General features: G+C 42.0%; 2 protein-coding genes across 2 annotated transcripts in view; one reads left to right on the top strand and one right to left on the bottom strand.

The window, feature by feature from the left end:
* Positions 1 to 1,952: 1,952 nt before the first annotated feature.
* rce1a (Ras converting CAAX endopeptidase 1a) lies at positions 1,953 to 12,738 on the bottom strand. Its single transcript, XM_083936703.1, has 8 exons — positions 12,422 to 12,738; positions 9,191 to 9,293; positions 8,964 to 9,047; positions 7,809 to 7,887; positions 7,089 to 7,256; positions 5,012 to 5,083; positions 4,822 to 4,884; positions 1,953 to 3,053 (listed from the first exon to the last, which is right to left on the bottom strand). The coding sequence occupies exons 1-8, from the start codon at positions 12,589 to 12,591 to the stop codon at positions 2,824 to 2,826; spliced, it is 969 nt and encodes a 322-aa protein (XP_083792829.1). The 5' UTR covers positions 12,592 to 12,738; the 3' UTR covers positions 1,953 to 2,823.
* Positions 12,739 to 18,141: 5,403 nt separating this feature from the next.
* peli3 (pellino E3 ubiquitin protein ligase family member 3) overlaps positions 18,142 to 24,907 on the top strand; it is a gene marked incomplete at its 3' end in the record, with an annotated part of 34,476 nt that continues 27,710 nt past the window's right edge. Inside the window, exon 1 of the mRNA XM_083937363.1 lies at positions 18,142 to 18,374. The remainder of the gene's footprint in view (positions 18,375 to 24,907) is intronic.

Here is a 24,907-nt window from a genome sequence, read left to right on the forward strand (position 1 = left end):
TTAACCCAAATCCTGATCTTTCTCTAAACCTAACCAAGATCCTTTGTTTCAATTCTAACATTAACCATGTGTTTAGAACAGAAACTATTTTACTACATGACTAAACACTGGAAAATAGCTTTTCCTTAAAATGGAACTGAGAATGCAGTTTTGAGTGCAGAGTTTCATAAGACAACCAGTTATCCCTAAATTAGCAGTTCACTTGGAAATTGCTCTTCTCTATGTTAAAAAAGGTGCCATGTGGCGTTTCCTTGGTAACAAACAAAAGTTTTGTCACATTCAGTGTTTGTTCCCAATACAGTGTGTATCTTTGAGGCCTAACCATTGACTCGAAAACAGAACGTTTTGAAGCCAGGGGTTTAGCATTTGGCTGTCGCCATCTTGGTATTTTGGAGCCAGAAGTGACCATATTTGGAAAAGTGGGGTGGAGCTGGGGAGGAGCTTTCAGTTGCTGTTGTTTCAATGGTGCTAAGTTATGTTAAATGCTAAAAAAAGGAAACTTTTACCTGAAGTGTTGCGGGTACGTGAGCTTCCCTCAATTTATCAGCTAGTTCTAGCTTGGTTAGCAAGGTGAAACTATTGAATGCTAATTAAGAAAATTTTTAAGCCGACCAAAGCTACAATCAACTCTGATGAAGTGACACACACCGTGAGAGGGTCAAAGTCCTACAAAAAAAAACAATGACTATGAGGTGGCCGGTGGAACAGCGGTCAAAGCACCCCATTTCCTGTCTGTCCTATATAATAAAAGGCTTGAAAACTGCCCCCAAAAAATAATCCTAAAAAAAAAGAACACTGACAGCACCCAAAGACAAGCCCACTGCTATTTTTGCACTGCTAAGCCTCTATCCTGAATAACAAGTCACTGTGTAGCCGCGCCCTATAGCACCCCGTTTTATCATCTATTTGACTCTAAATGGGACCATCCTTTACTAAATGAACATCATGCTGTATTGGAGAAGACTTAAAACTAGGGATTGAAACCATAAACTCCTTAGGAAAATGTTTACTGAGGTAATAAATCAGGGATGATGTATTGTTGTAGGCTGACCCTGAAGTTAGCATCGCTGGATTAAGATATTTTCAAGAGAAAATGTAATTAGCAGAAGTAAATTGCTAACGTCAGGCTATGAACCACCACTCCAACACCCTCAAGCTTCACCTGATCTCTCTTGTACAGCTTGATGACGTGAAGTCTCATTTAGCTACTTGTTAGCAAACACCTTTTTAAAGACACGTACAAACTTCAAAATTAAAAAAAAAAAAAACTTTTTTACTTCAGAAGTAAAAATTTGAACTCATTTGAAGATTTTCAGGCTCATTCCTACAGCACTCTTTAAGAGTACACCATACTCTTATAAGTATGTACATGTTTGTCATTTGTGTCTGTGCACTTACAAGTATGTTTCAGCCACTATGAAGAGTGAACACCCCTAAACTATCCCATCACCCACTTCACCAACAACCACTACCAGCACTAGAACATGCAGAGGTATATAAATAACTATTAATATATCATACAAAACACTGACCGCCTCCAGCAGAACGTTCCTCTACAACAGCAGAGTCCTGGTGTCTGACTTCAAACAGCTGAAATCAAATCACTGTTAAAAACAGCCCAGAACATTAAAACAACTATAGACGATGTATATCGCAATTCCAGTGCAACTACAGCAATCCTCAACCAGTACAGGCAAAGATGCCAACATATCTATGAGCCTCTACAGACCAGAATGTAGTGCAGCCATAGGGTATGCAAGGGTTGTGACTCTCACGGTCTCAACAATAACACACTTTAACCATTTCCATGTGTCCCTCAGGAGATGCTCAAAAGGCATTAAAGGATCATTCTGGTGTATTAAAACTTGACAGAGTTCTGTACAGGTCAAAACACTTGAAATGTCCATAACAACTACAAAGATACTACTGGATTCATTTGTTCAATGCCACTATCAATATCTTCCCGTTTAAAAGATGGAATATATTGACCTAAATTGTTAGTCTGGAATCCAGACGAATCTGGCAGACTCATGTTTCATTTGTTTTGTCAGAAAAGGTTTAAGGTCCATTCAGTTTAGCAGGCTAATGAAAGATCAAACTGTCAAACCAGCTCTGATCAAATTTGACTGCATATTCAGTTACTGTATTGTTTGTTTCACGCATAAAGTTTAGTGCAAGGTTGGGTAATCATTTTACTATTCCCCTGGGATTATGCCTACACCTGTCAAAATATCACTTCCAAATCTCTGCAATAACTTAATTTTTATTATTATTACTGCCAAAATGACAAAATAAGACTTGCGTTGAAATAAACCTGAATGATCCTTTAAAAAGATGAGGCAGGCTGAGTGGAGCATGAGTACACCAAAAAGGTACATTATGATGCTTCATCCCAAACGGATGAGATCTATCAGTGTGAGAGGACGTGAGGAGGGTCTGTCCTTCAGTGTTAGAACTACACTAAAACCAGAATCAGGGTGGTGGCAGCACAGAGGCTGTCCTTGATCCACATGGTCTGGGGTTCATTCCCAGCAACATGAACCAACTCAGACTGAGTCACTCTGTTGAAGAGCTTCAGCTGATGAACTGGAATATGTCATCGTAAATGCATCGACATATCGAGGCTCCATAGACCACAGTAATGGCTACAGATTTCCCCACCTCTCCATGGCAACTTAGTCCACATGGCTAACGCTGTCGGCCCAAACTGGACCTGACCTGAACTCTAACTTGGCAAAAAAAAAATTAAAAACACAACACCCTCAAATGCTTCATCAGTGGAAGGTGACGGGACAGAAGCAGATAATTGTGTGGGAGCAGGGATCAGGAGAGGCAGAGGGAGCTGGGGGAGGAGGTGAGGGTGCACACTGGTGTGGGGAGGCCGTAGTAGGAGGGGTCAGTGAAGGGGAAGAGGAAGAGGAGGAAAAGGAGGACCCCCATCAGGTAGGAGGAGAGGACGGAGAGGCGGTGCGGGTGCTCCATCGCTGTGCTGATCGCTGGAAAACCCATGTAGTTACAGAAAGAGTGGCAGAGCACTGGACCTATCAGGTGACCTGCAACACACAGGGAGAGGACACATTACCACTGGAGATGGACACATTAACACTTGAGATGGACACATTAACACTGGAGATGGACACATTAACACATTAACACTGGAGATGGACTCATTACCACTGGAGATGGACACATTAACACTGGAGATGGACACATTAACACTGGAGATGAACACATTACCACTGGAGATGAACACATTACCACTGGAGATGGACTCGTTAACACATTAACACTGGAGATGGACTTGTTAACACATTAACACTGGAGATGGACACATTAACACTAGAGATGGACACATTAACACTAGAGATGGACACATTAACACTAGAGATGGACACATTACCACTGGAGATGGACACATTAACACTAGAGATGGACACATTAACACTAGAGATGGACACATTAAAACTAGAGATGGACACATTAACACTAGAGATGGACACATTAACACTGGAGATGGACACATTAACACTGGAGATGAACACATTACCACTGGAGATGAACACATTACCACTGGAGATGGACTCGTTAACACATTAACACTGGAGATGGACTTGTTAACACATTAACACTGGAGATGGACACATTATCACTAGAGATGGACACATTAACACTAGAGATGGACACATTACCACTGGAGATGGACACATTAACACTAGAGATGGACACATTAACACTAGAGATGGACACATTAACACTAGAGATGGACACATTTCCACTGGAGATGGACACATTATCACTAGAGATGGACACATTAACACTAGAGATGGACACATTACCACTGGAGATGGACACATTAACACTAGAGATGGACACATTAACACTAGAGATGGACACATTACCACTGGAGATGGACACATTAACACTAGAGATGGACACATTAACACTAGAGATGAACACATTAACACTAGAGATGGACACATTAACACTAGAGATGGACACATTTCCACTGGAGATGGACACATTATCACTAGAGATGGACACATTACCAGTGGATATGGACACATTAACACTGGAGATGAATAAGCTTAATACAGACTCACTGTAAGCATAGATTGTCTGATGAAGACCATCTATTAATCTCACATAAACTTCATCTCTGACTACAGAGCACATGTGGCTGTCTGCTTACACAAGTGACATCAGTCGATACAAAATTTAAACATAGATTATATTTCAAAAAAACTAATTTGAGAAAGATGTTGACTGATACTCGAGGGTTAATGAAATATTTCAAAATCCCAAAATGGTCCACAAGCTGTAAAACACCAAATTCTTGGTAATGTGAAGGTTTCGGCGTGAAAACAGTCTCACATTTCAAAGCTTTTAGCAGGTCAGGAGGGTACGAACAAAAAGAGAAAATACACAATGCTGATGTGAAAGGGACAGTTCACCCTTAAATCAAAGATATGTATTTATCCTCTGACTTGTAGTGCTGATAGATAGTTTTGGTGTGAGTTGCCCAGTGTTGGAGATATCACCGTAGAGATGCCTGCCTTCTCTCCAACATAATTGTGAGTGTAGGTGGTTAGAAAGAACTGGTTACTGCTCACAACAGGTCTGTGAATTATCATAAGCAACCGGGTCATGATTTCTGTCCTGATTTCTCTAGTGCTTTGAGCACCACAAGCTGAGGTCCATCTACTATTCTGTACTGGAGACAAAGCAGACATCTCTAGATTGATAAATAGCTCTACAGGTCAGATGGAAAATCTCTTTCTTTGGGGTGAACTGTCCTTTAAGTTGTAAATGAGAGCTTGTCACCTGTTCTGATGAAGATGAAGGCGGTGTAGGCCCCAAACACGGCTGTGTAGGAGAACTGGAACACTGTTAGAGACAAGAGAGAGATATGGTTCATCATCACCTCCTTCCTACCACTGTATCTATCACTGTGATACAGTGGCAGTGAATGCACCGTACACTCTGACACATCATTAAACACATGAGTTCTCACCTGCGGAGAGGAAGATCCCTGACAGCGTCCCCTGTCTGAACCTCAGCAGCTCAATCACATGGTGGAAGTGAGCTGGAGGAGAACACGGCAGAGACTGAGTCAAGCAGCAGCATGAATCAACTGTGCAACCAGAGAGGCTGAGAATTCTCTCTGGGGTTGTCACACGAGTGACACCTTTAGAGCGCACTCACACTGTCCAACCGTACCATGTCCAAGCACATTTCAGTGCAACTGTACGCTTGCCGACCCGTTTGGGAGAGGTGGGCTTTTGTAAAGCACGTTTGCACATGTACGAGCACAAGCATGTGCACGTGTACCAGCAGGAGGCCTGCGGCTGTTTACTGAAGATTTGGTCAGATGTGTGTGACGTGTTACGTCGTGATGACGTATAGGCAGCAAGAAGCATTCGCCGGGCCCAGGTAGTATGAGTACAAAGGGGCATGGGCCCCGGGGGGAGAGGGAGGGGGGGACAAGTACCCTAAAACCCGGGGCCCGGTACAGATGGACAGTGTGAGTGCGCCCTTAGTCAATCAATCCTTTATTAAATGACAATATTGATTAGAGCAGCTTTCATCTCATGGTTGGGCACTTTAAAATCAGATTTATTTGAAAAGTCTACGCAGCATGACCATGCAGAGACATTTTATGTTAAGTATGTGGACGTGAGTGAACAGAGTTTTGTGTGTTTTTGCTCTGGCTCTGTTGATTCTTGTTTCCAGTGAAGGGCAATCTTAATGTTCCAGCATACAATAATAGCTTAGACAACAGCTTTCCACCAACTTAGTGTCAACAGTTTGTGTTTGTCCTGTTCCTGTTGCAACATGACATTGTCCCTGTGGTCAAAGCCAGCTCCATGGTCTACAAAGAACCCTGACCTCAACCCCCTCTAGAAATGCAGCTGTAGCCAGTATCTCACTGTCTTTGTCCTCATTTATATTTTATAATGCTACAGATTATATTCAGCTAAAAAAAGCCTGAAAAGTACAGAGAGGCATTGCTATGGAGTTGATACACCGTCTCGCCTCGTCTCACTGGTGTGAATGGGCAAATGAAGTTGTAAGTCGTCACGTTGCAAATCATTGGTCTGGACTGGGCTTAACACCACTGAGATGAAACGGAACCCCCGCTGTCAGTGTCGGAATGGAATCTTCCACTATCACATATGTCCACATACTTTTGTCCATGTCTTGCAGTAAGTTTAAAAACAAACAAACAAAAGAAGAACTCAAGCAGCTTCCATGAGTCTGTTGATTAAGGCTGCCCCCTCTTAGTCAAGTAGTAAATGGTAAATGGGCTTGTACTTCTATAGCGCCTTTCTAGTCTTCCTACTACTCAAGGCACTTTCACACTACTTGTCACATTCACCCATTCACACAGACATTCACACTGATGGCTGTGGACATCTACAGACCATCTGATCTAACCATTCACACCACATTTACACACCCATGCAACAGCACAGGGAGCAATTCGGGGGTTCAGCGTCTAGCCCAAGGACACTAGGGATCGAACCGCCGATCTCTCAAATGGAGGACGACCCACTCTTCCCGTGATCCATAGCCGCCCCAGTAGTAGTCAGTAGAACACCACGGGTTTAGCGCGACTAGATTTCTTTAGTTGATTAGTCTAATCGCAAATGCTTGATTTTCCATGGGGCGTTATTAAAAGTGCACAGCCAAATGCTACAAGGAAACACTTGTGCTTGATCTGTGTAAAACAATGGCAACCAGGTCACTAACTTTCTCAAATGACAGCTAAACAGCATATCAAAATGTGGAGTACAGCCCTACTGTTGGTACCATATGAAAATAAAACTTGGCTTGGAACAGGTGGAAAAATACATCAAAGATGTAAAACTGTACAGCAAGGATTTGAAAACGGTTGTGGAAATGTAAACAATATACAACTGGCAGACTTAAAAAACACTGGTATGGCCCCTGGCTCTTTATCAAATCAAATAGAAGCTAATTATATTGCCCATTCACTTAAGCACAAAGTAAAATTAATATTCTTTGGTCCCTGGGAGATTTTGAAGGTGGATAGTCTGGAGATAAAGTCAGAGAGCGGCAGAACTCACCCACTCCAAAGAAGAGGGGGCAGGTGAAGATGGCAGTGAAAGGACCAGCGCAGGGCACCAGCATGGGCAGCATGCAGGCCCTGAACACCAGCTCCTCTGTTAACGGGGCCACCACCTGATTCCTCAACCAGCGCATGTCGCTGAAACACAACATCCAGAACCACGGGTCTGCAGGAAAACACACGCAGAATTATTCCCTCTGTTGTAGAGAACTCACTTCATTATAGTTCACTGACAACATTTGGATGAAGAAATGGCTGTTGTCATGTGGCCTTGAGTTGGGATTATCCGGCTGTTAAGCCTGACGTAACACCCTTTCAAAATACGACTTCTGGGTCCAAACGCTGTTGAAACAAAACAGACAACAACGGCCGAACATGTGAACAATTACGATCACCTCTTTCGTCCGTTTGACATCTTTTTCATCGATAAAGAGGTAAAATGACAATTACGTTGTTTTTTAAAAACTCAGATCTGTTCAAGCAATGGTGAACACAGCACTGCGGCGTTGAAGAAATACTAGGCTTGGATCGGCTTGGACCTGAACTCATATTTTGAAAGGGCGTCACGTCTTAACAGACGGATACAACACAAAGTGGAACCAACTCAAATCTGCCAAAAGCATCAAGTTGTACGATGTTTAGTCCAAATTCAAGGGCCATAAAATGTGTGATATCATAAGAACAAGAGAGGACAAATCCACTATGTTGGCTCCCTCACCCAGGGCCACCCGGACCCCATCCATGAAGCTCCAGGGGCAGTCCATGGCCAACTGCATGAGAGGGCCCAGAAACAGGACCTGCAGCACACAGGGAAACAGAGGAAAACACACAGGGAGACAGTCGATGGGTTTGAAACCTTGTTTTTTCATACTTGGTGATATTTTTATTCATTCAAAATTTGAGAGTGTCCAGGGTTACAGAAGTTTATGTTTTAGGCATTTACATTGACTGGGATAAGTTACAGTACGATGGGTTTAAGTGCTAAGGTTCTCAAAATCTACAAATCTTCATCTTCAATCTTCAATCTACCTTTTCAAAGATGTAAACATTCCAAAAACAGTCCTAGTTTATTTCCCGTTGCAGTGAATGTGAATGACATCAGCTGACAGGAAGTTAACAAGGACCCAGGCTGTTGCCTAGTAATGGAATTCCATTGAAAAGGTCTTTACACTACATGATTATCCTCAAACTTTGTATGGTTAAAGTATGTATATTCAAGGATTTGTTTAGGTACATTAAGTATGGACATTGTGCATAAATACAGAAATGTAGCACACACACACACACACACACACACACACACACACACACACACACACACACACACACACACACACACACACACACACACACACACACACACACACACACACACACACACACACACACACACACACACACACACACACACACACACACACACACACACACACACACACACACACACACACACACACACACACACACACACACACACACACACACACACAAACTTCGACAATTAGGCAAATACACTGAAACATTTTTAGTGTAAAACCCTCATTTTCTCACATTCAAATTTTGACTCATTGATAAGAGATGCTAATGCTGGTTTATCTGTCAAGAACACATTTTTGAGGAATTTTGTTTGATGAGAGTTTAAATTGGAGAGAGTAAACTGATTGGGTTAGTAAAAAAAATAATAAATCTATTGGTATAATAAGGAGGGTTGGTCATATCTTCACCACTAAGTGTATCCTCACACTACTGTTAGTTATCCATATCTTTCATTTTGTCATATCGTTTGGTGGTTACATTTTGCTCAGAGCTTGAGAAACAGCCAACTTCCATCCAGCCAATGAATCATCATCATCATAGAAGATTTGTTTCTTACCATAGTGAGCATCAGAGGAAGTATGATGGCAGGAATGAGGCCTTCAAAGCGGATCCCCATGAGAGCCAGCAACGATGGGCCAGTCTGACACACAAACACACACCAACAAGTCAAAAGACAGACTTTGATAATACACAGCAGCATGACACAACAGCACAGTTACGGCCAAATGAATAAGTTATCAATAATAAGTTATCATGGTCAGTAGATGGAAGACATGGACTAACCCTGACTCCTGTGAATTCTCTCCATGCCCACACAAAGAGAGGCGACAGGCCCGACACGATGAGGACGCTGGTGAAGCGTCTCTTTATCACAGTGGGGTGATCCCTGAGGAAGGATCAGTGGAGACAATGATCACACACAGATTCAGACGAGCAGAGACACAACTCACGCTGCCACAGCCAGGTGAGCAGCTGTGGGTTACAGCAGTCAATTTCTTAATTTTTAAATTTATTCAACCAGGAAAATGACTCATTGAGATTAAAAATCTCTTTTACAAGAGTGTCCTGGCCAAGACAGGCAGTAGAATAAACACAAGGTGCACACAAACAGTAAAAAAACATTGCATCCAAAACAGCAACAGCACGACCCCGATAAGGACAAGAAGTTGAAGATGAGTGAGTGTGAGTGAGTGAGTCTTCAATGAGCACAACTCATTCTGTTTTAAAGTTTTCTGCAAACTGTTCCAGGCTGAGGGAGCAGCAAACCTAAATGTGTTCTTTCCCGGTTCAGTTCTGACTTCTGGAACAGACAGCAAGAACAGATCCCGAGACCGAAGATTGTTGTTTCGGTTGATGTAGAAAGACGTAAGGAAGTAAACCTCAGAAAGCCTTGTAAACAAGAATATACAGGTGTGTCAGTCTGCGTGTTGATGAGGAGCACCATCCAACCCGTTCACGCAGTGTACAGTTATGAGTTAGTGCTTTAAAAACACAGATGGTTTACATTGTGTAGCGTTGGGACATCAGCAAACTTGTTGATTTCTGTTTGTTCTGTCTGTCTGTTAACTGTAACATTTAAAGATATAACAGTTGCCATTGGTAACTGGCAACCAATTCTTGGCCTTTACATTTTGGGATTTGGGACAGAAAAACATGCACCCCAAAATAAATACATTTTTAATATTTAAAAAAATTGCTGTGACAGTCAGACAACTCTGCTACTCTAGACCTTTTTAGGGCCTTGGTCCCTTGCCCTGCAGAGGATGTGCTGCAGTTCAAAGCAGCATCAGACCGGGGAAGAAAGGTGATTGAAGTGACTTTGAACGTGGCATGGTTGTTGGTGCCAGACGGGCTGCTCTGAGGATTTCACAAACTGCTGATCTACTGGGATTTTCACGCACAACCACCTCTAGGGTTTACAGAGAATGCTCCTAAAAAGAGAAAAGATCCAGTGAGCGTCAGTTCTGTGGGCGCAAATGCCTCGTTTTAGCCAGAGGTCAGAGGAGAATGGCCAGACTGGTTGGAGCTGATAGAAAGACAACAGTAGTAGCAGCAGAAGACCACACTGACACTTTATTAAGCACCTGGTGCACCTAATAAAGTGGCCGCTGAGTGTATGTGTCATGTCTGTGTGCTCAAATCTGAGACATGATGCAGACATTTATTTAGTCCAAGAGAAATGAGACATCATCATCTGTGACAGTGTCTTTGTGCACAGGTGTGTGTGTGTGTGTGTGTGTGTGTGTGTGTGTGTGTGTGTGTGTGTGTGTGTGTGTGTGTGTGTGTGTGTGTGTGTGTGTGTGTGTGTGCTAGAGTGAACACAATCCCTCTGCTCATGCTCAGTCACACTGTCTTCTTGCTCACAGAAAACAGCCACATTTGAAATTCCCAGACAAAGTAACTTTCCAAGGACTAATTTTAGGCTAACTTTTCTTTCAGATGCATTCTTTTTTCTTCCCTGTAATCAAATACATTGTTAACTTGAGGTGAAATCTAATCTCAATTGGGTCTCTGTAAATCATAAAGAAGTCATAGAGTGTGGTCTTTACCTACTCTGTAAAGTGTCCTGAGATAACTTTGTTATTATTTGACACTGTAAATAAAATGTAATTGAAATAAAGCATTTCTTTGCTTAATGGCTTATCTGGTATTACACTGTAGCGTCCCTCAATGGTCAGGCGGTGGAACTTTATCCAGTTTGTTGTGCTTTATTTCTAACTGAACCTGCTACTGTGGGCCGCAGCCGACGCCAACAAAAAGAACAGCCTTCTAACCCGGGTTTTACTCACTCCTCCTCATTACCCTCCAACAAGTTCCCTATTTTTCTGGCCACCCCCCTCCTTCTCTCCCCAACTCCAGGCTTCCAGCATGTAACTTCACTGACCTGTGGGACATCTCAGTGATTCACTCCAACAGTGACACATTCTAACATAAACATCATCAGTCACTACATGTTGTGTGATCTTTAGTCCTAGCTCAGCTGGTGTACAGCAGCTCCTAAATGTATGTTCTGTGTATGGGGAACAACATGATATAAAGTACAACGAGTCAAAAAGTGTGATAATGATTTGCAGAACCCTGGAAGATAGACATATGACTTTTCCTGACTTTAAACTCTCAGGTAAGGTTCTAAATATCTGCAGTGAAGCGAAATATCTTGGTCATGTGATCACAGACCAACTGACAGATGATGAGGACATTTTTCGTCAGTGTCGTATGTTGAATGTGCGAACAAATGTATTGGCACGTAAATTGGGTTGGTGCACTGTTGGTGTGAAGCTGACTCTGTTCACCTATGTACACTGCACATCTGTGGGTGAAATATACAAAAGCCAGCCTTCAGAGACTGCAAGGGGCTACAATGATGCTCTGAGGATACTTTTTAAAAGGCCCAGATGGACCAGTGCGAGTGAGCTGTTTGTGAGCACGGGAGTGAACACACTGCCAGCGGATCTGAGAAATGTAATGCACGGGTTCATCTGCCGGTCAAATGACTCTGAGAATCTAAATGTTGTGGCATTGGTGAACATTATGTATAGTGACACGCGCTGCACGTCTCAGTTTTGGGGCACTGGTATAAGTGTCTTTAAAAATCAGTCATTAGATTATTATGTTTTAATTATTCTTATTTTATTGTGTGATTCTTAATCCTTGTACTGTGTCTTGCTTTTACTTCCTGTATGGACCTTGAGTCTGAAATAAAGCTCGTCTTGTAGGCACTTCAAGGACCACGTGTTTAGTGATGTTTAGGGATTTGGATTTAATGAGGGTGGTCCATCCCATCATGGGGGTATCAGCCACATAGCGGCGCTACTGGAGCCACTGTCACGTACAGTGAGAGGGCGACGTGCTCGGAAGGAACACGTAACCTTTGAATTATGATTTCTGATACATATGTTGATTTTGACTTTAAAGTAAAAGCAAACTGAGCCTTTCGGATAAGTAAACAGTGTCCTAATGGGCGTGTAGTAGACAGCAATGTAGCAGTATGTGCCCGTAGAGAGCGCGTCTCACCTCGGCAGGTCACTCCTCCACACGTATAAACTCCCGACGTAGGAGCACGCCAGCAGCAGACAGGACAGCACGGACACCCAGCACAGCCCGTCCGGAGGGACGAAGTCGCCATTGCTGTGTTTCAGCTCCCCTGTCAGAAGGTTTGCTGATAAATCCTCCTCCTCTGCCATAACGACCGCCGGTTGAGACTTAAGCAAACCACTTGTCGGCGCCGGGGCGGTTGGAGGACCATCTAACAAGATCAAAGCTCCACTGGCATGAGGCGTGAAGGTGTCAATGATCTCCTTTCCAAACGGAAGCTAACGTTGCTAGCTGGAGCGCTAACTTCTGCGGCGCTCTATAATGACGTCACCATTCCCTTCTTCTTCGCGGTTTTACGGCAGCTGGCGTTCTGGTTTTTGCATTACTGCCATCCTGTGCAGTTTAGAATAGAATAGAGTAGAATATCTTTCTTGTCAGTGAACAGTGTACAAAAACGACAAATACTTGAGATTTTAAGTTCTGTATTGATGCTATAAAGAAAAATAAAGTCAGAATAGAAAACAGGTCAACGTACAAGTAGGTTCTAAAGTACACATAAGTTAAAGTAACAGTAACAACAAACAGTCAACACCAGAATCAGAAAAACTTTAATAATCCAAGGGGGAAATTATTTTCATTGCAAACTCTAGCTATAACAACAACAACAATACAATATATTATATATATGGAAAAAGAAATGATAGGAAATATAAAACTATATATATATCAAGATATGTAAAAATGACAGCAACAACACTGTGTTGTGATAGAGTCAGTTGTGAGGGGCACTTAGCTGACTTATTTAGTCAACCTGTTAGTTGTATTTTTAAGAAGTTTCTTTAAAAAAAGAAAAAAGAAGCACAACTTTCTTATTTAGCTGCTCCAGTTCCAGGGTCTTGGTTCATGCGGACTCACTATTTACTGAGACACTGGGAGAGAACGGAACTATCGTTAATGGTATTAGTTACACATGTGCTTTCAGAATCTCCTTTTTTTCAGCCACTTCAAGGACCTTTTGTTGATGTTGGCTTAGAATTTGAGAATTCTTAAGCTTGCAAACAGAACAAAATTGACCTCAATACACTTGTTTTTAATTGTTCCTACTCCATTAAAGTTTGGATATGATACTTTGTTACTTTTTGCTTCAGTAAACCAATATATGTTTCTGAATATATGGCACAGCTTTGATCTGTTTATACTTATTACAGAACAGTTGATAACTTCCTAAAACGTATTTGTCTGTTAGTGAAATGCCTTACACTTTTCTTGCTTTTTGGAACGATCTCTGTTACAGAAATAAACATGACACCTCTGAGGAAGATTATAAAGCACATTTTCTGTTTTGTGATTATTATCTTTGTCTAGCGCCATTCACAGAATTGTTTGCGAGCTGTAGTGTCTGTTCTTATTCTGATAGCAGAAGGCCTTTCACAGGGCGCTTGGCCCCTGGCTAAAGAAGCTGTTAGCCTGGGGCTAAGACATCATTCACACTGGCACAATCTGGCACATTCCAAACGGGCGAACCCAGACTTTAGCCTGGGGCTTGTTGGTGCTTCTCCGGAGTAGGGTTAGCCAGAGTTTGCAGGGTTATCCCTAGAAAGCCTGTGAATGTTCTCATTTGTCCAGGTCGTCTTTATCCCCAAAGCAATTTCAGTCAAAAGCAACTGGACTTGGTTCTTTGTCTAGGAAGACGTTTCACCTCTCATCCAAGAGGCTTCATCAGTTCATGTACGCATCTGACCAGGCTGGGACTGGACCAGGACCAGGACCAGGCTGGGACTGGTCCTAGAAAGCTGTCTATAAATATAAGTCATATATACTGTCACTAGTCTTATAAATTATAAAATTTAGCCATAAAAACCCCATCAGTGGTATGTCTAGCTTTACCTTAGCTGCTATTGCCCCTAATCATAATTATTATCATTTTAATATTCTATCACCTTAGATGTGCTTGTTTCTACTGTTCTGCTGTATTGACTGCCATAACATATAAGTCATATTTACATTACTACAGATATTATTTTAGTTACTGTTACTCGCATCTCTGGAAGTGTGTCTGTCTTTGTCTTTTCTCTCTCCCCAACCGGTGCAGACAGATGTCCGTCCTCCACAGAGCTGGGTCTGTTCCACATGCCTGCCTGTTATAGGGAAGGTTATCAAGAAGAAGAAGAATTCCTTTATTAGTCCTGCATTGGGGAAATTGAATTCGAAAAATTCAAACTGGCAACCCTCCGGTTCCCAGCCAAGTCAACTATGGACTGAGATACTGCTGCCCCCAACACCACCTAACTCTACGGGGGAAGTGTTGGGTCTATGTAAATCATAAATAAATCATAGAGTGTGGTCTTTACCTACTCTGTAAAGTGTAGGTAAACTTGAGATAAAAGTGAGATAACTTTTGTTATGATTTGGCACTATAAATAAAATTTAATTTAATTTAATTTAATTTAATTGACCTAACCTGTGAAACTGGGCTATAAGAAGTAAATAGAAACTGACATTTTACCCAGAGCCGTAGAAGAGCAGCATTGTGAATCATACATCCCTGGGCTTAGGTTTACCAGTGTGTGAAAAGGTGCTTAGTTTGACCAGGGTCAACTCACAGTATGCAGTGTAAAAAGCCCTATTGTTTCTCTGAAACTATTGTCACCAGATGGCGCCAAAGTAATGGCTGTTCAAAACCTATACATGTAGTGGCATTCGTTCTGACTTGGGTACATATGAGTATCTTATTAAGGTAACAATCTGGATTTTCTATTTTATTTTTTTATGCGATCTTAAATAACAAACATTTGGGGCAAGATGAGGCTTTGTTAGTATTAAGTGGCAAAGAGATTTCAGATTAAGCGCACGTCATGAGGAGTATGAATCATCCTCTGAGAACAGTCGTCTAGTTTCTGTGGCTTTGGAGGAGTTTTGACAAGTCTGAGAAAATAACCGACGTCACAGTAGCCCCCACTGATCATAATCTGCCAAACTCAGACCAGCCAATTCAATTCAATTCAATTCATTTTTATTTATAGTGCCAAATCCTAACAAAAGTTATCTCAGGACACTGCACAGAGTAGGTATAGACCACACTCTATGACTTATTTATGATTTACACAGACCCAACAATTCCCCCGCAGAGAACGGTGGCAACAAATACCTTCCCTATAACAGACAGGAACGAACAGACCCAGCTCTGTGGAGGACGGACATCTGTCTGCACCGGTTAGGGAGGAAGAAAAGGAGAGAGAAAGAGAGAAAAGACGGACAGATGGACAGAAAGACAAAGACAGACACAAAGACAGAGACAGACACACTTCCAGTAACTATAATAATATCTATAGTAATGTGAATATGACTTATATGTTATGGCAGTTAATACAGCAGAACAGTAGAAACAAGCACAGCTAAGGTGATAGATTATAATAGTAGCAGGAAGCGTCATGCAGGACCACGGCAGCAGGCACTACCACGATCAGCAGAGACCTGAGAGACGACAAAGCAGAACAATATCAGCTTAAAAATAACAACATTGCTAAGGGCTCGTAAGCCCTAGCTGTAAGCTTTATCAAAAAGGAAAGTTTTAAGTTTACTCTTAAATATAGGGACAGTGTCTGCCTCCCGAATAACACTTGGGAGTTGGTTCCACAGGAGAAGAGCTTGGTAGCTGAAGGCTCTGCCTCCCCTTCTATTTTTGGAGACTCTTGGAACATCGAGTAGCCCTGCATTCTCAGAGCGCAGTGCACAAACATTAATTGACAGTATGTTTACCTCTCTGAGTTTGTGTAGCCTATAAAGCCCCTTTATTTTCATGTGGGTGGTACTTAGCTGAAGTAAGTGGGATGAAGGAGGATAAACACAGATCACACCTGGCAACCCAAAAGTTATCCCTATCAATAGGCATGAAGCTATGGAAACGTTTTAGAAAGTGATCCCTTCTTTAAGGTACTGCATCGCCTTCACTTTACAAAGGTTAGACTCTCCACAATGTTGGAGAAGTGTTGACCCATTGTGGGATATTATTCTTATTCTTATAATCTATCACCTTAGCTGTGCTAGTTTCTACTATTCTGCTGTATTAACTGCCATAAAATATAAGTCATATTCACATTACTACAGATATTATTATAGTCACTGGAAGTGTGTCTGTCTCTGTCTTTGTGTCTGTCTTTGTCTTTCTCTGTCCATCTGTCCGTCTTTGCCTCTCTCTGTCCATCTGTCTGTCTTTGTCTCTCTCTGTCCATCTGTCTGTCTTTGTGTCTGTCTTTGTCTCTCTCTGTCCATCTGTCTGTCTTTGTGTCAGTCTTTGTCTCTCTCTGTCCATCTGTCTGTCTTTTCTCTCTTTCTCTCTCCTTTTCCTCCTCCCCAACCGGTGCAGACAGATGTCCGTCCTCCACAGAGCTGGGTCTGTCTGACGTTCCTGTCTGTTATAGGGAAGGTTTTCGTTGCCACCGTACTCTAGGGGGGAATTGTTGGGTCTGTGTAAATCATAAATAAGTCATAGAGTGTGGTCTTTACCTTCTCTGTAAAGTGTCCTGAGATAACTTTAGTTATGATTTGGCACTATAAATAAAATTGTATTGATTCAAATTGAATTGAATTGAATTGAATTGAATTGAATTTAATTTAATTGATATATGTGGGCTCTCACCAGGCACTCTGGCACTGACTCTTTCTGGCTCTGTCCTTACGTACACACCTATTGGAGCTCGATTTTCAACACATTATCAGAAGTTTTCAAAATGGTGCCAGATCCTATAACAGCCATGTTTGGGGTAGTCAGAGAGAACAATACAAATCTTTCTGGAACCAATCTGAAAATGACAAAAACCGTCACCTTGTTGGCGCGGAATCTGATCCTTCTTATTCAATCTGGAAGCCGTTCATGGACTACATTAGAAATAGGCTTTAACTCTCCTCCTTTCTTAATGCACCCCAGATGTAATGGACCTCTTCTACTTCACATCATCTATACATTTGCCACATAGCCAATCATAATGTACTTTATACTGTTGTAGGGAAGGTTTTTGTTGCCACAGTACTCTACGGGGGAATTGTTGGGTCTATGTAAATCATAAATAAGTCATAGAGTGTGGTCTTTACCTACTCTGTAAAGTGTCCTGAGATAACTTTGGTTATGATTTGGCACTATAAATAAAATTGAATTGAATTGAATCTTTCTCATTTTATGCAACTGCAATATGTAAATGTTTGCCTGGTTGTTTTTCTTATTGTTACCATGTCTATTTTGTATGTTTCCTCATCTGGCGCAGCCCCTTTATGTGGAGCTGTTAACTCCTCTTGAAAAAGCCAATAAAAAAGTATAATAATAAATGAATAAATAAATGTTTGTTTTTTTGTAAATGAAGAAAATACATGGCATCATCCAGTGAAGGAGAATATGATGCATTGGGGATAATACTGCATTTAGACATAACTGGATAAGTCCTTGAAGGCACCAGATTCGGAAATCCCAAATTTACTAGCATCACCTAAAGGCAACACAATATTCGTGTGACAAGATTTATTTTTCTTTCTCGAGCCAGAGAGAGGGAGAGAGAGAGAGAGAGAGAGAGAGAGAGAGAGAGAGAGAGAGAGAGAGAGAGAGAGAGAGAGAGAGAGAGAGAGACGTAGGCGTGACACCGGGCTGTCTGCTGTTATATCCGGCAGGAAGGACCGTGCCTCAGTCTCCGGTGTAACGTGAACGGGAGGAGAGGCGATGTTACCGCTGCTGATGTTCTGCTCTTCTTCCTCTTCTTCTTCTTCTTCCTCTTCTTCACCACTGCTGTTCTCCGTCTTCACACTTCCCAGGCCGCACGGGGACTGACAGAACCCGGACCCACACGCACACTCACTCACACACACGCACACACCCATCCATCCAGAGGAGGAATTACGCACAGATCCGAGCCGGTCCCGGACCTCCGTTGGCAAACATCAGCGGGTACGGGCCTGTTTCTGTGATTTCCCCCATCACCTGTCTTTCTTCCAGCATCCATCCGCGCGGCAGCAGACGCCAGGTACGCCAGCTGGCCTGGTGTCTGCTTTCCTGCTCCTCTGGGGCAATGATGGAGGCTAAAGTCACCTTTGTATTTGTGGATTGTTGACTTCCTCTCCTTTATTCGAGCTGATGTGAATCTCTATGAGGTAAATTGATCGGTAAGTGATGTCAAACTGTCGGAAGTGAGGCGAAATAGAGCTTCAACGAGGGCTTTCTGGAGGATTATGTTCTTGGTTTTTTTATTATTTACATCACTACTGCTGCTGCTGCTGCTGTTGGTGTGTATGACGGGGAGGTGTGTGTTTGTGCGTAAGGAGGGTGTGTGTGCGTGAAGTGAGGCGAAATAGGGCTTCAACGTGTGTGTTGTCTGTGCGGCGGAATCCCCCGTGTCCAAACCCAGCCTGCGTGCGTGCGTGCGCGTTACACGGGCACAGCAGCTCTGTTTATGTCGGCACAAACTGACGCTCACTCGTGAAGGAGAGGAGGAAATAATAGATCTTGCGGGACTTGCCCGTTTGTCTTTTTTCAAGTAAAGCCCCCCCGTCAGGTTAGTCCATCATGTTTTAGAGAGCAGAACAAGTGCGCGTCCATCCACATCCGCACAGCGTGGCCCTGGGAAAACGCAATCCGCTGCAATCCGCGCAGACAGAGCAGGGATAATCGAGAGGAGATAGAGGCCATGTTTGAATCATCTGGACCAGAAATGAAGCAGTTCTGGCGCATTAACACTATGCAATATCCCCCCTCTGCTAGATGGTTCTAGAAAGCTTTCAGGAGGGGAGGATTTGGTGGGATGGTTATAGGGGAAATGAGCTCAAAATGGCACTAAAGTAGTGAGCAGCGCTTTGATGCTATTCTTGATCCAATAATGTTAGAGTTGGATTGGAGTCATATTTGTAGCATGCTGGGGGATTACAGTGTTGGGCCTATGGGCCGGTTGCAGATGGTCAGTGTGGTCCACCTCTGCATTAATGGATGCGATGCACGTTATTATTAATTCATGTTTAATATTAAGATGATCCATGTGGAGGCCCGTCTGAGGCAGCTGTTAACATGGAGGGATTTATTCTGACAAGTTAGGATAACATCCAGTGATTTAGAGTCAGACTCGCACATTTAGCATCAGTTTCATGTATGAGGTGTTAAAGAAGTAAAGAGCCTATGTATGTGTTTCAGAAGACAAAATAATATTCCTCTCACAAATGAAAATCTGTATTCATTCACAACAACGGTCATTTGTTCAGTTCTGTACACTCAGGGGTTTTGTTGCTACTGTAAACATGTAAAAATTGACAAATGATGAACTGTGCAGGAAGAGGGGAAAAACATCTTATTTGAATCCTCCACCAAAAAAAAACGTTCACAAAGTTATGGAGATTTCAGAATACACAAAATGCAGAAAATAATAGAAGTGATGGTAAAACTATGACAAAATAAGTTTGGTAGCAATAATAATAAGAAAGGACAATAATGATTTCCATTTAAAAATGAAAACTGTGAGTGTGAAATATGTAAGGAAGTGTGTGAGTGTGTGAGTGTGTGAGTGTGTGTGCGTGTGTGTGTGTGTGTGTGTGTGTGTGTGTGTGTGTGTGTGTGTGTGTAAGGGGGGGTTCTCTTTGTTGTATAGACCCCGAAAAGGTAAATTAACTCGGAGTAAAACATATAAGACCTCGACAACAATACATGAAGAAAAGCATTTATAAAACAGCAGATAAATGCTTTTTAAGCATCTTTTGGAACACTCTATTCAGATACAATTTTTAGCCAAATAGAAAAAGTTATTCCATAATTTGAAAAATGCAAATCTTATTGACCTCTGAGTGAGAAAGTTAGGAGGATGAAGATGAATGTAACTGTGAGTTTGCTTTAAAAATAAACTGCACAGGAATATTCCCTTCACTTCAACGTATTTTGTAAATAAAAACACATATTTGTAAAATATTTATGTCATAAATGGTAAGAATGTGTTTGTGAAATAAAGGCGCAGATGAAATATGTGACTCTGATTGGGTCAAATAACAAAACCTTTCTTTCATTTTGTGAAGAGTAGTCAGAAAAGTAGTCCCCCAAACGATATGACAAAATGAAAGATATGGATAAATATACAGTAGTGTGAGGATACAACCAACCTTCCTTATTTAACCAATAGATTTATTAGTTTTTTACCAACACAGTCTGTTTGTTCTCTCCAATTTAAACTCTCATCAACAAAACTTCCCCCAAAATGTGTACTTGACACTTGAGGCATCTCAACACGACATCGACTCTAATCTAAGATACATGTTTACAGCAGGTTTTATTACCACTGAAAACAATATTTATATTTTAATTATACTCAAATATCATTTATTTAATCTGAACCATGTAGCGTAGGCAGATAAACCAGCATTAGCTTCTCTTATCAATGAATCAAAATTTGAATGTGAGAAAAATGAGAGTTTTACACTAAAAATGTTTTAGTGTATTTGCCTAATTGTTGAAGTTTGTTGCTGGGTTTCATGTATTTTAAAGGCTCATCTAGGGACGACATTGCAAATGAGCTTAGATCATTTACAAATGTATTAAGGTTTGTTAGACAAATAAATGATCACCTCCAAAACCACTGTGTGTGCGTGTGCGTGTGTGTGTGCGTGTGTGTGTGTGTGTGTGTGTGTGTGTGCGTGTGTGTGTGTGTGTGACACAGAGATGAGGTAACACAGTAGCAGCCCACCTGTCAGGCTCTTATGAAGCCTCCGGGGTCAAACTGAGAGGAGGCAAACTTGCAGTAAAAAGAACGGGCGATTTAAAATAACACCAAATAGATTGAGTCGCTGGTAAACTCTTCTGAAGTGCCTCTATGAGCTCTAGTTTCAATCCATGTCATCCTGAAGCCCAGACCTGGACCTATGGGCCTCATTCACCAACCATTCTGAAGGAGACTTTACTTCTTCAAACCCTCTTACGCACTCAACAATGTTTTATTTGAGATTTGTTCTGAGGTAAGAACAGAATCTGCACACACTCAGGAGCTGTCTCACGCACTTTTGGCATTTGAGTGTCGACATGTATGTGCAAAACATTTGGTTATTGTTTTATCAAATAGTTTTATGATATAGGATTTAACTTACAATCTTTTTTTGAATCAGTCATAACATTTTAATAATTATTATAAATTATTTTACATTGCTTTTTAATTAAATAAACACTATGCTAACACTTTGAGCAGCATGCCGTCCAGTAATAAGTGATTGATCACGTTATTTATAAGCCAATTTATATAGACGGTTCATTTTGTGTTCACTTTCTGCAGAGGTACCTCCACGTCAGAAATGTTTAACTTTTTTTTAATGTTTTGAGTCCTGAGTCCTCCTCCATCTTTCATTTGGACATTTTTTACTTAATTCTCTAAATCTTTCTTTTCCATTCCTGTGTGTGGCTGTGTGCACGACACCTTGCAGTCTCAGGCCCTTTTTTTGTGGATTGGGGGGTGTTTAAGTAGCCTTGTGAGCCCATCCTGATCTCTGAGCTCCATTGTATGTAGCTATGGAGCAAGCTTCTCTCTAACCCTTTTTTCTCTGGATCCTTCTGTTGAATATGGACCGGGCTCCTGAAATTGGGCCTTAGATCTGTAAATTCACGTTACACAAATGAAATAATATCCTTTACCCACATGTTGTTTCCTTTCTGAGCTTTGCCTCCATGCTGTTAGTACGTCGTACGCTTCGTTGATCTGATTGGTTGATTTGGCCGTATGTTGGTGGTTTATCCAATCAGCAACCACTATTTTCACCCCTTCCCAAAGGATCTCCAAAGGAGAGTTCCCAGATGGATATGCTGAGACAATGAGAATCACTCCATCTGGAGGAGTCAGGTTAATGTTTACCTGCTAATTAGGATCAACTGCGATTCATCATTATGTGAACAGAGGTAGAAAATAAAATCCATGGAGACTTTTTAAGGACCTATCTTTAGAACAAATATAAGGAAAACTTTAGGAAGATATTTGTGAATGAAGTCCAGTCCTTGTCTCCTGATGAATATTGAGATTGACTCCCATTCCGTGGGACCATCCTGTTCAGAGGAGAAAATGTCAGCCTCTACTGTGCACTATTTCTATCTGGTATTACCTTGTGGCCTGTGTCTGGGTAAAGACATCTGATCATGGGGCTTTTGCATTTACACCTACTTTTACTAGGTGTTCTTAATATCTCAGTTCTGCCTGCTTCGTGGTTGTTTTTTTCCAATACGCAAATTAGTTATGAGGAGCCAGCAGACTACTGTACAGACAGACATGGCAAATCTTAGGCCAAGTGAGCGAAAAAAGCTAACGTTACTTACACTATAAGAATTAACCGGTGTCAGTGGAGAAGCTTGCTAGCATGTTAGCTTGGCTCCATCTAACTGTCAGGTGGTCTAGCACTCTATAGTGGTCCATCAAGAGTTTGCCAAAGTGATGCTCTGTATGGGTTCTACTCATTTTTTGCATTTTTGATGGAAAGCTTGAGAAGCAGGAAGGGGTGGAGTTAGGTGACTTGGATGGACTTTTCTGAAGATTGCAGCCAAGCTTGAGCATGGTGACATCGCTACAAAGACACACGACCATCAGTTTTTTGTAAACATTAATTTGCAGATCACAGTTTACAAACTTTTACTCACAGTGGTGGGGTGTACACACTGTGTTTCTGTACAATAAGGGATTATTAGTAACATTTCAGGTACTCACTCTCAGTTTGTCCTTTAAATAAAGATCATCTGTTGGTTTGTTTGGGTGGCACGGTGGTGTGGACAGTTAGCACTGTCGCCTGACAGCAAGAGGGTTGCTGGTTTGAATCCCAGTTGGGGCCCTTCTGTGTGGAGTTTGCATGTTCTCCCCATGTCTGCGTGGGTTTTCTCCGGGTTCTCCAGTTTCCTCCCACAGTCCAAAGACATGCTGGTGTTAGGTTCATTGATGACTCTAAATTGCCTGTAGGTGTGAATGTGAATGGTTGTCTGTCTCTGTTCGTCTCTATGTGCCCTATGATAGACTGGTGTCCTGTCCAGGGTGGACCCCGCCTCACGCCCGATGTCAGCTGGGACTGGCTCCAGCCCACTGTGACCCCGATAGGGATAAGGGGTTGAAGATGGATGGATGTTGGTTTGTCTGCAAGCCATCTGTTCATTAGACTATTTCCCAATCAGACTCTTTTTTAGCGATGTCACCCAGATGTAAAATTAAGCAATTAACTTGGTGAGTACAGTGTTATCATAGCGGATGGCAATGATGGACAAAAACATCCAGCTCAGTTTCACTTCATTTTCCCACATGAAATGTAGAGATTTGTGGTGGAGGCACTATTATTGCTTGCTATTACATTACCCACGTGCCTTATGTTCTGGGATTGCATAGTTCAGATATGCTGACTGCAGGCTGACTCATTTCCAGTTATCAGAATTACTGTGATGCTCTATGATATATCTCACAAGCTGTTGTCATACTTTATGTTGCATAGCAACAGGCTTGATGTAACCATATGGTGTAACGTACCTCATGCCACTGAGCTTGTAGCTGAACTTTGAGTTGGAAGAGCTCAGCACTCAAATGATTAGTTGAGCCATTTGTCACTCAGAAGGCCCTGTCCCCATGAGCAAACAGATTTCCCTCCATATTTACTAAAGATCAACACAAACCCTGACAGTGACCTACACGAGCCATGATGTGGGTGGTACGTTGGCTTTTGAGTCAGCTCTTTGTGTCTCTAGTTGACGGCTTTTTGAACTGCAGTGACTAGTGCTTAATGATGAGAGGACAGAACAAAGGTGAGAGTCTGTAACATTCACTTTCACTTTCATCACCACTCCCAGGGTCAGGCCTGTTGTGAACTGGCCCTCTTTGGTATACAAATAGACCTGATAAGTGCTACAGGTGCATTTCTCTCCATCTGAGCGTTTCCCATTCTCCAGCTCTCTGGCTCTTTTCCTCATTTTCTATCACCTTACTGCAGCCTAGACAGCAGGGCTATTTAGGAGCAGACAGGGCTGTAGGACACATACTCCATCACAGCACAGCAGCAGCCTCAAATACACACACACACACACGCACGCACACACACACACACGAATATATCTCTGTTGCTAGATGCATAATACTAGGTGGGGTTATAATCATGGATAAAAACTTTCTGGATTATGTAAATTTGCATTTAGCATACTGATTTAAGATGTATGGTAACACACTGCTAAAGTGGCATGACACAAAATTGATCTGAAGCAGTTTGATTAATTACATGGTGGCATGGCCTTATAGGAACACTGTGGCGTTTCGGGACATACTTCTGTGCCCATTTCACAACACAACACACAAGAGTGTCTAGTTTGAGCATGGAATAACATAAAATGCATTGAGAATCCTACTAAGTAGCTAACTTAGCAAAGGTAACTTAGCACGATACTTATCTAAACTAAGACTGTCATTGTGAGCATATTAGCATGATTACGTTAGCATGGGAGCGTCCCCCGGG

Source organism: Echiichthys vipera, assembly GCF_963691815.1.
Source record: "Echiichthys vipera genome assembly, chromosome: 22".
Classification (NCBI taxonomy): domain Eukaryota; kingdom Metazoa; phylum Chordata; class Actinopteri; order Perciformes; family Trachinidae; genus Echiichthys; species Echiichthys vipera.

What these genes read in the sequence shown, in the direction of transcription:
- rce1a (XM_083936703.1), bottom strand. Translation starts at nt 12,591, where the DNA reads ATGGCAGAGGAGGAGGATTTATCAGCAAACCTTCTGACAGGGGAGCTG. An exon ending in GAGAATTCACAGGAGTCAGG is followed by an intron (nt 9,048 to 9,190) that starts GTTAGTCCATGT and finishes TTTGTGTGTCAG; the next exon opens with ACTGGCCCATCGTTGCTGGC. An exon ending in AGGGATCTTCCTCTCCGCAG is followed by an intron (nt 4,885 to 5,011) that starts GTGAGAACTCAT and finishes TGTCTCTAACAG; the next exon opens with TGTTCCAGTTCTCCTACACA.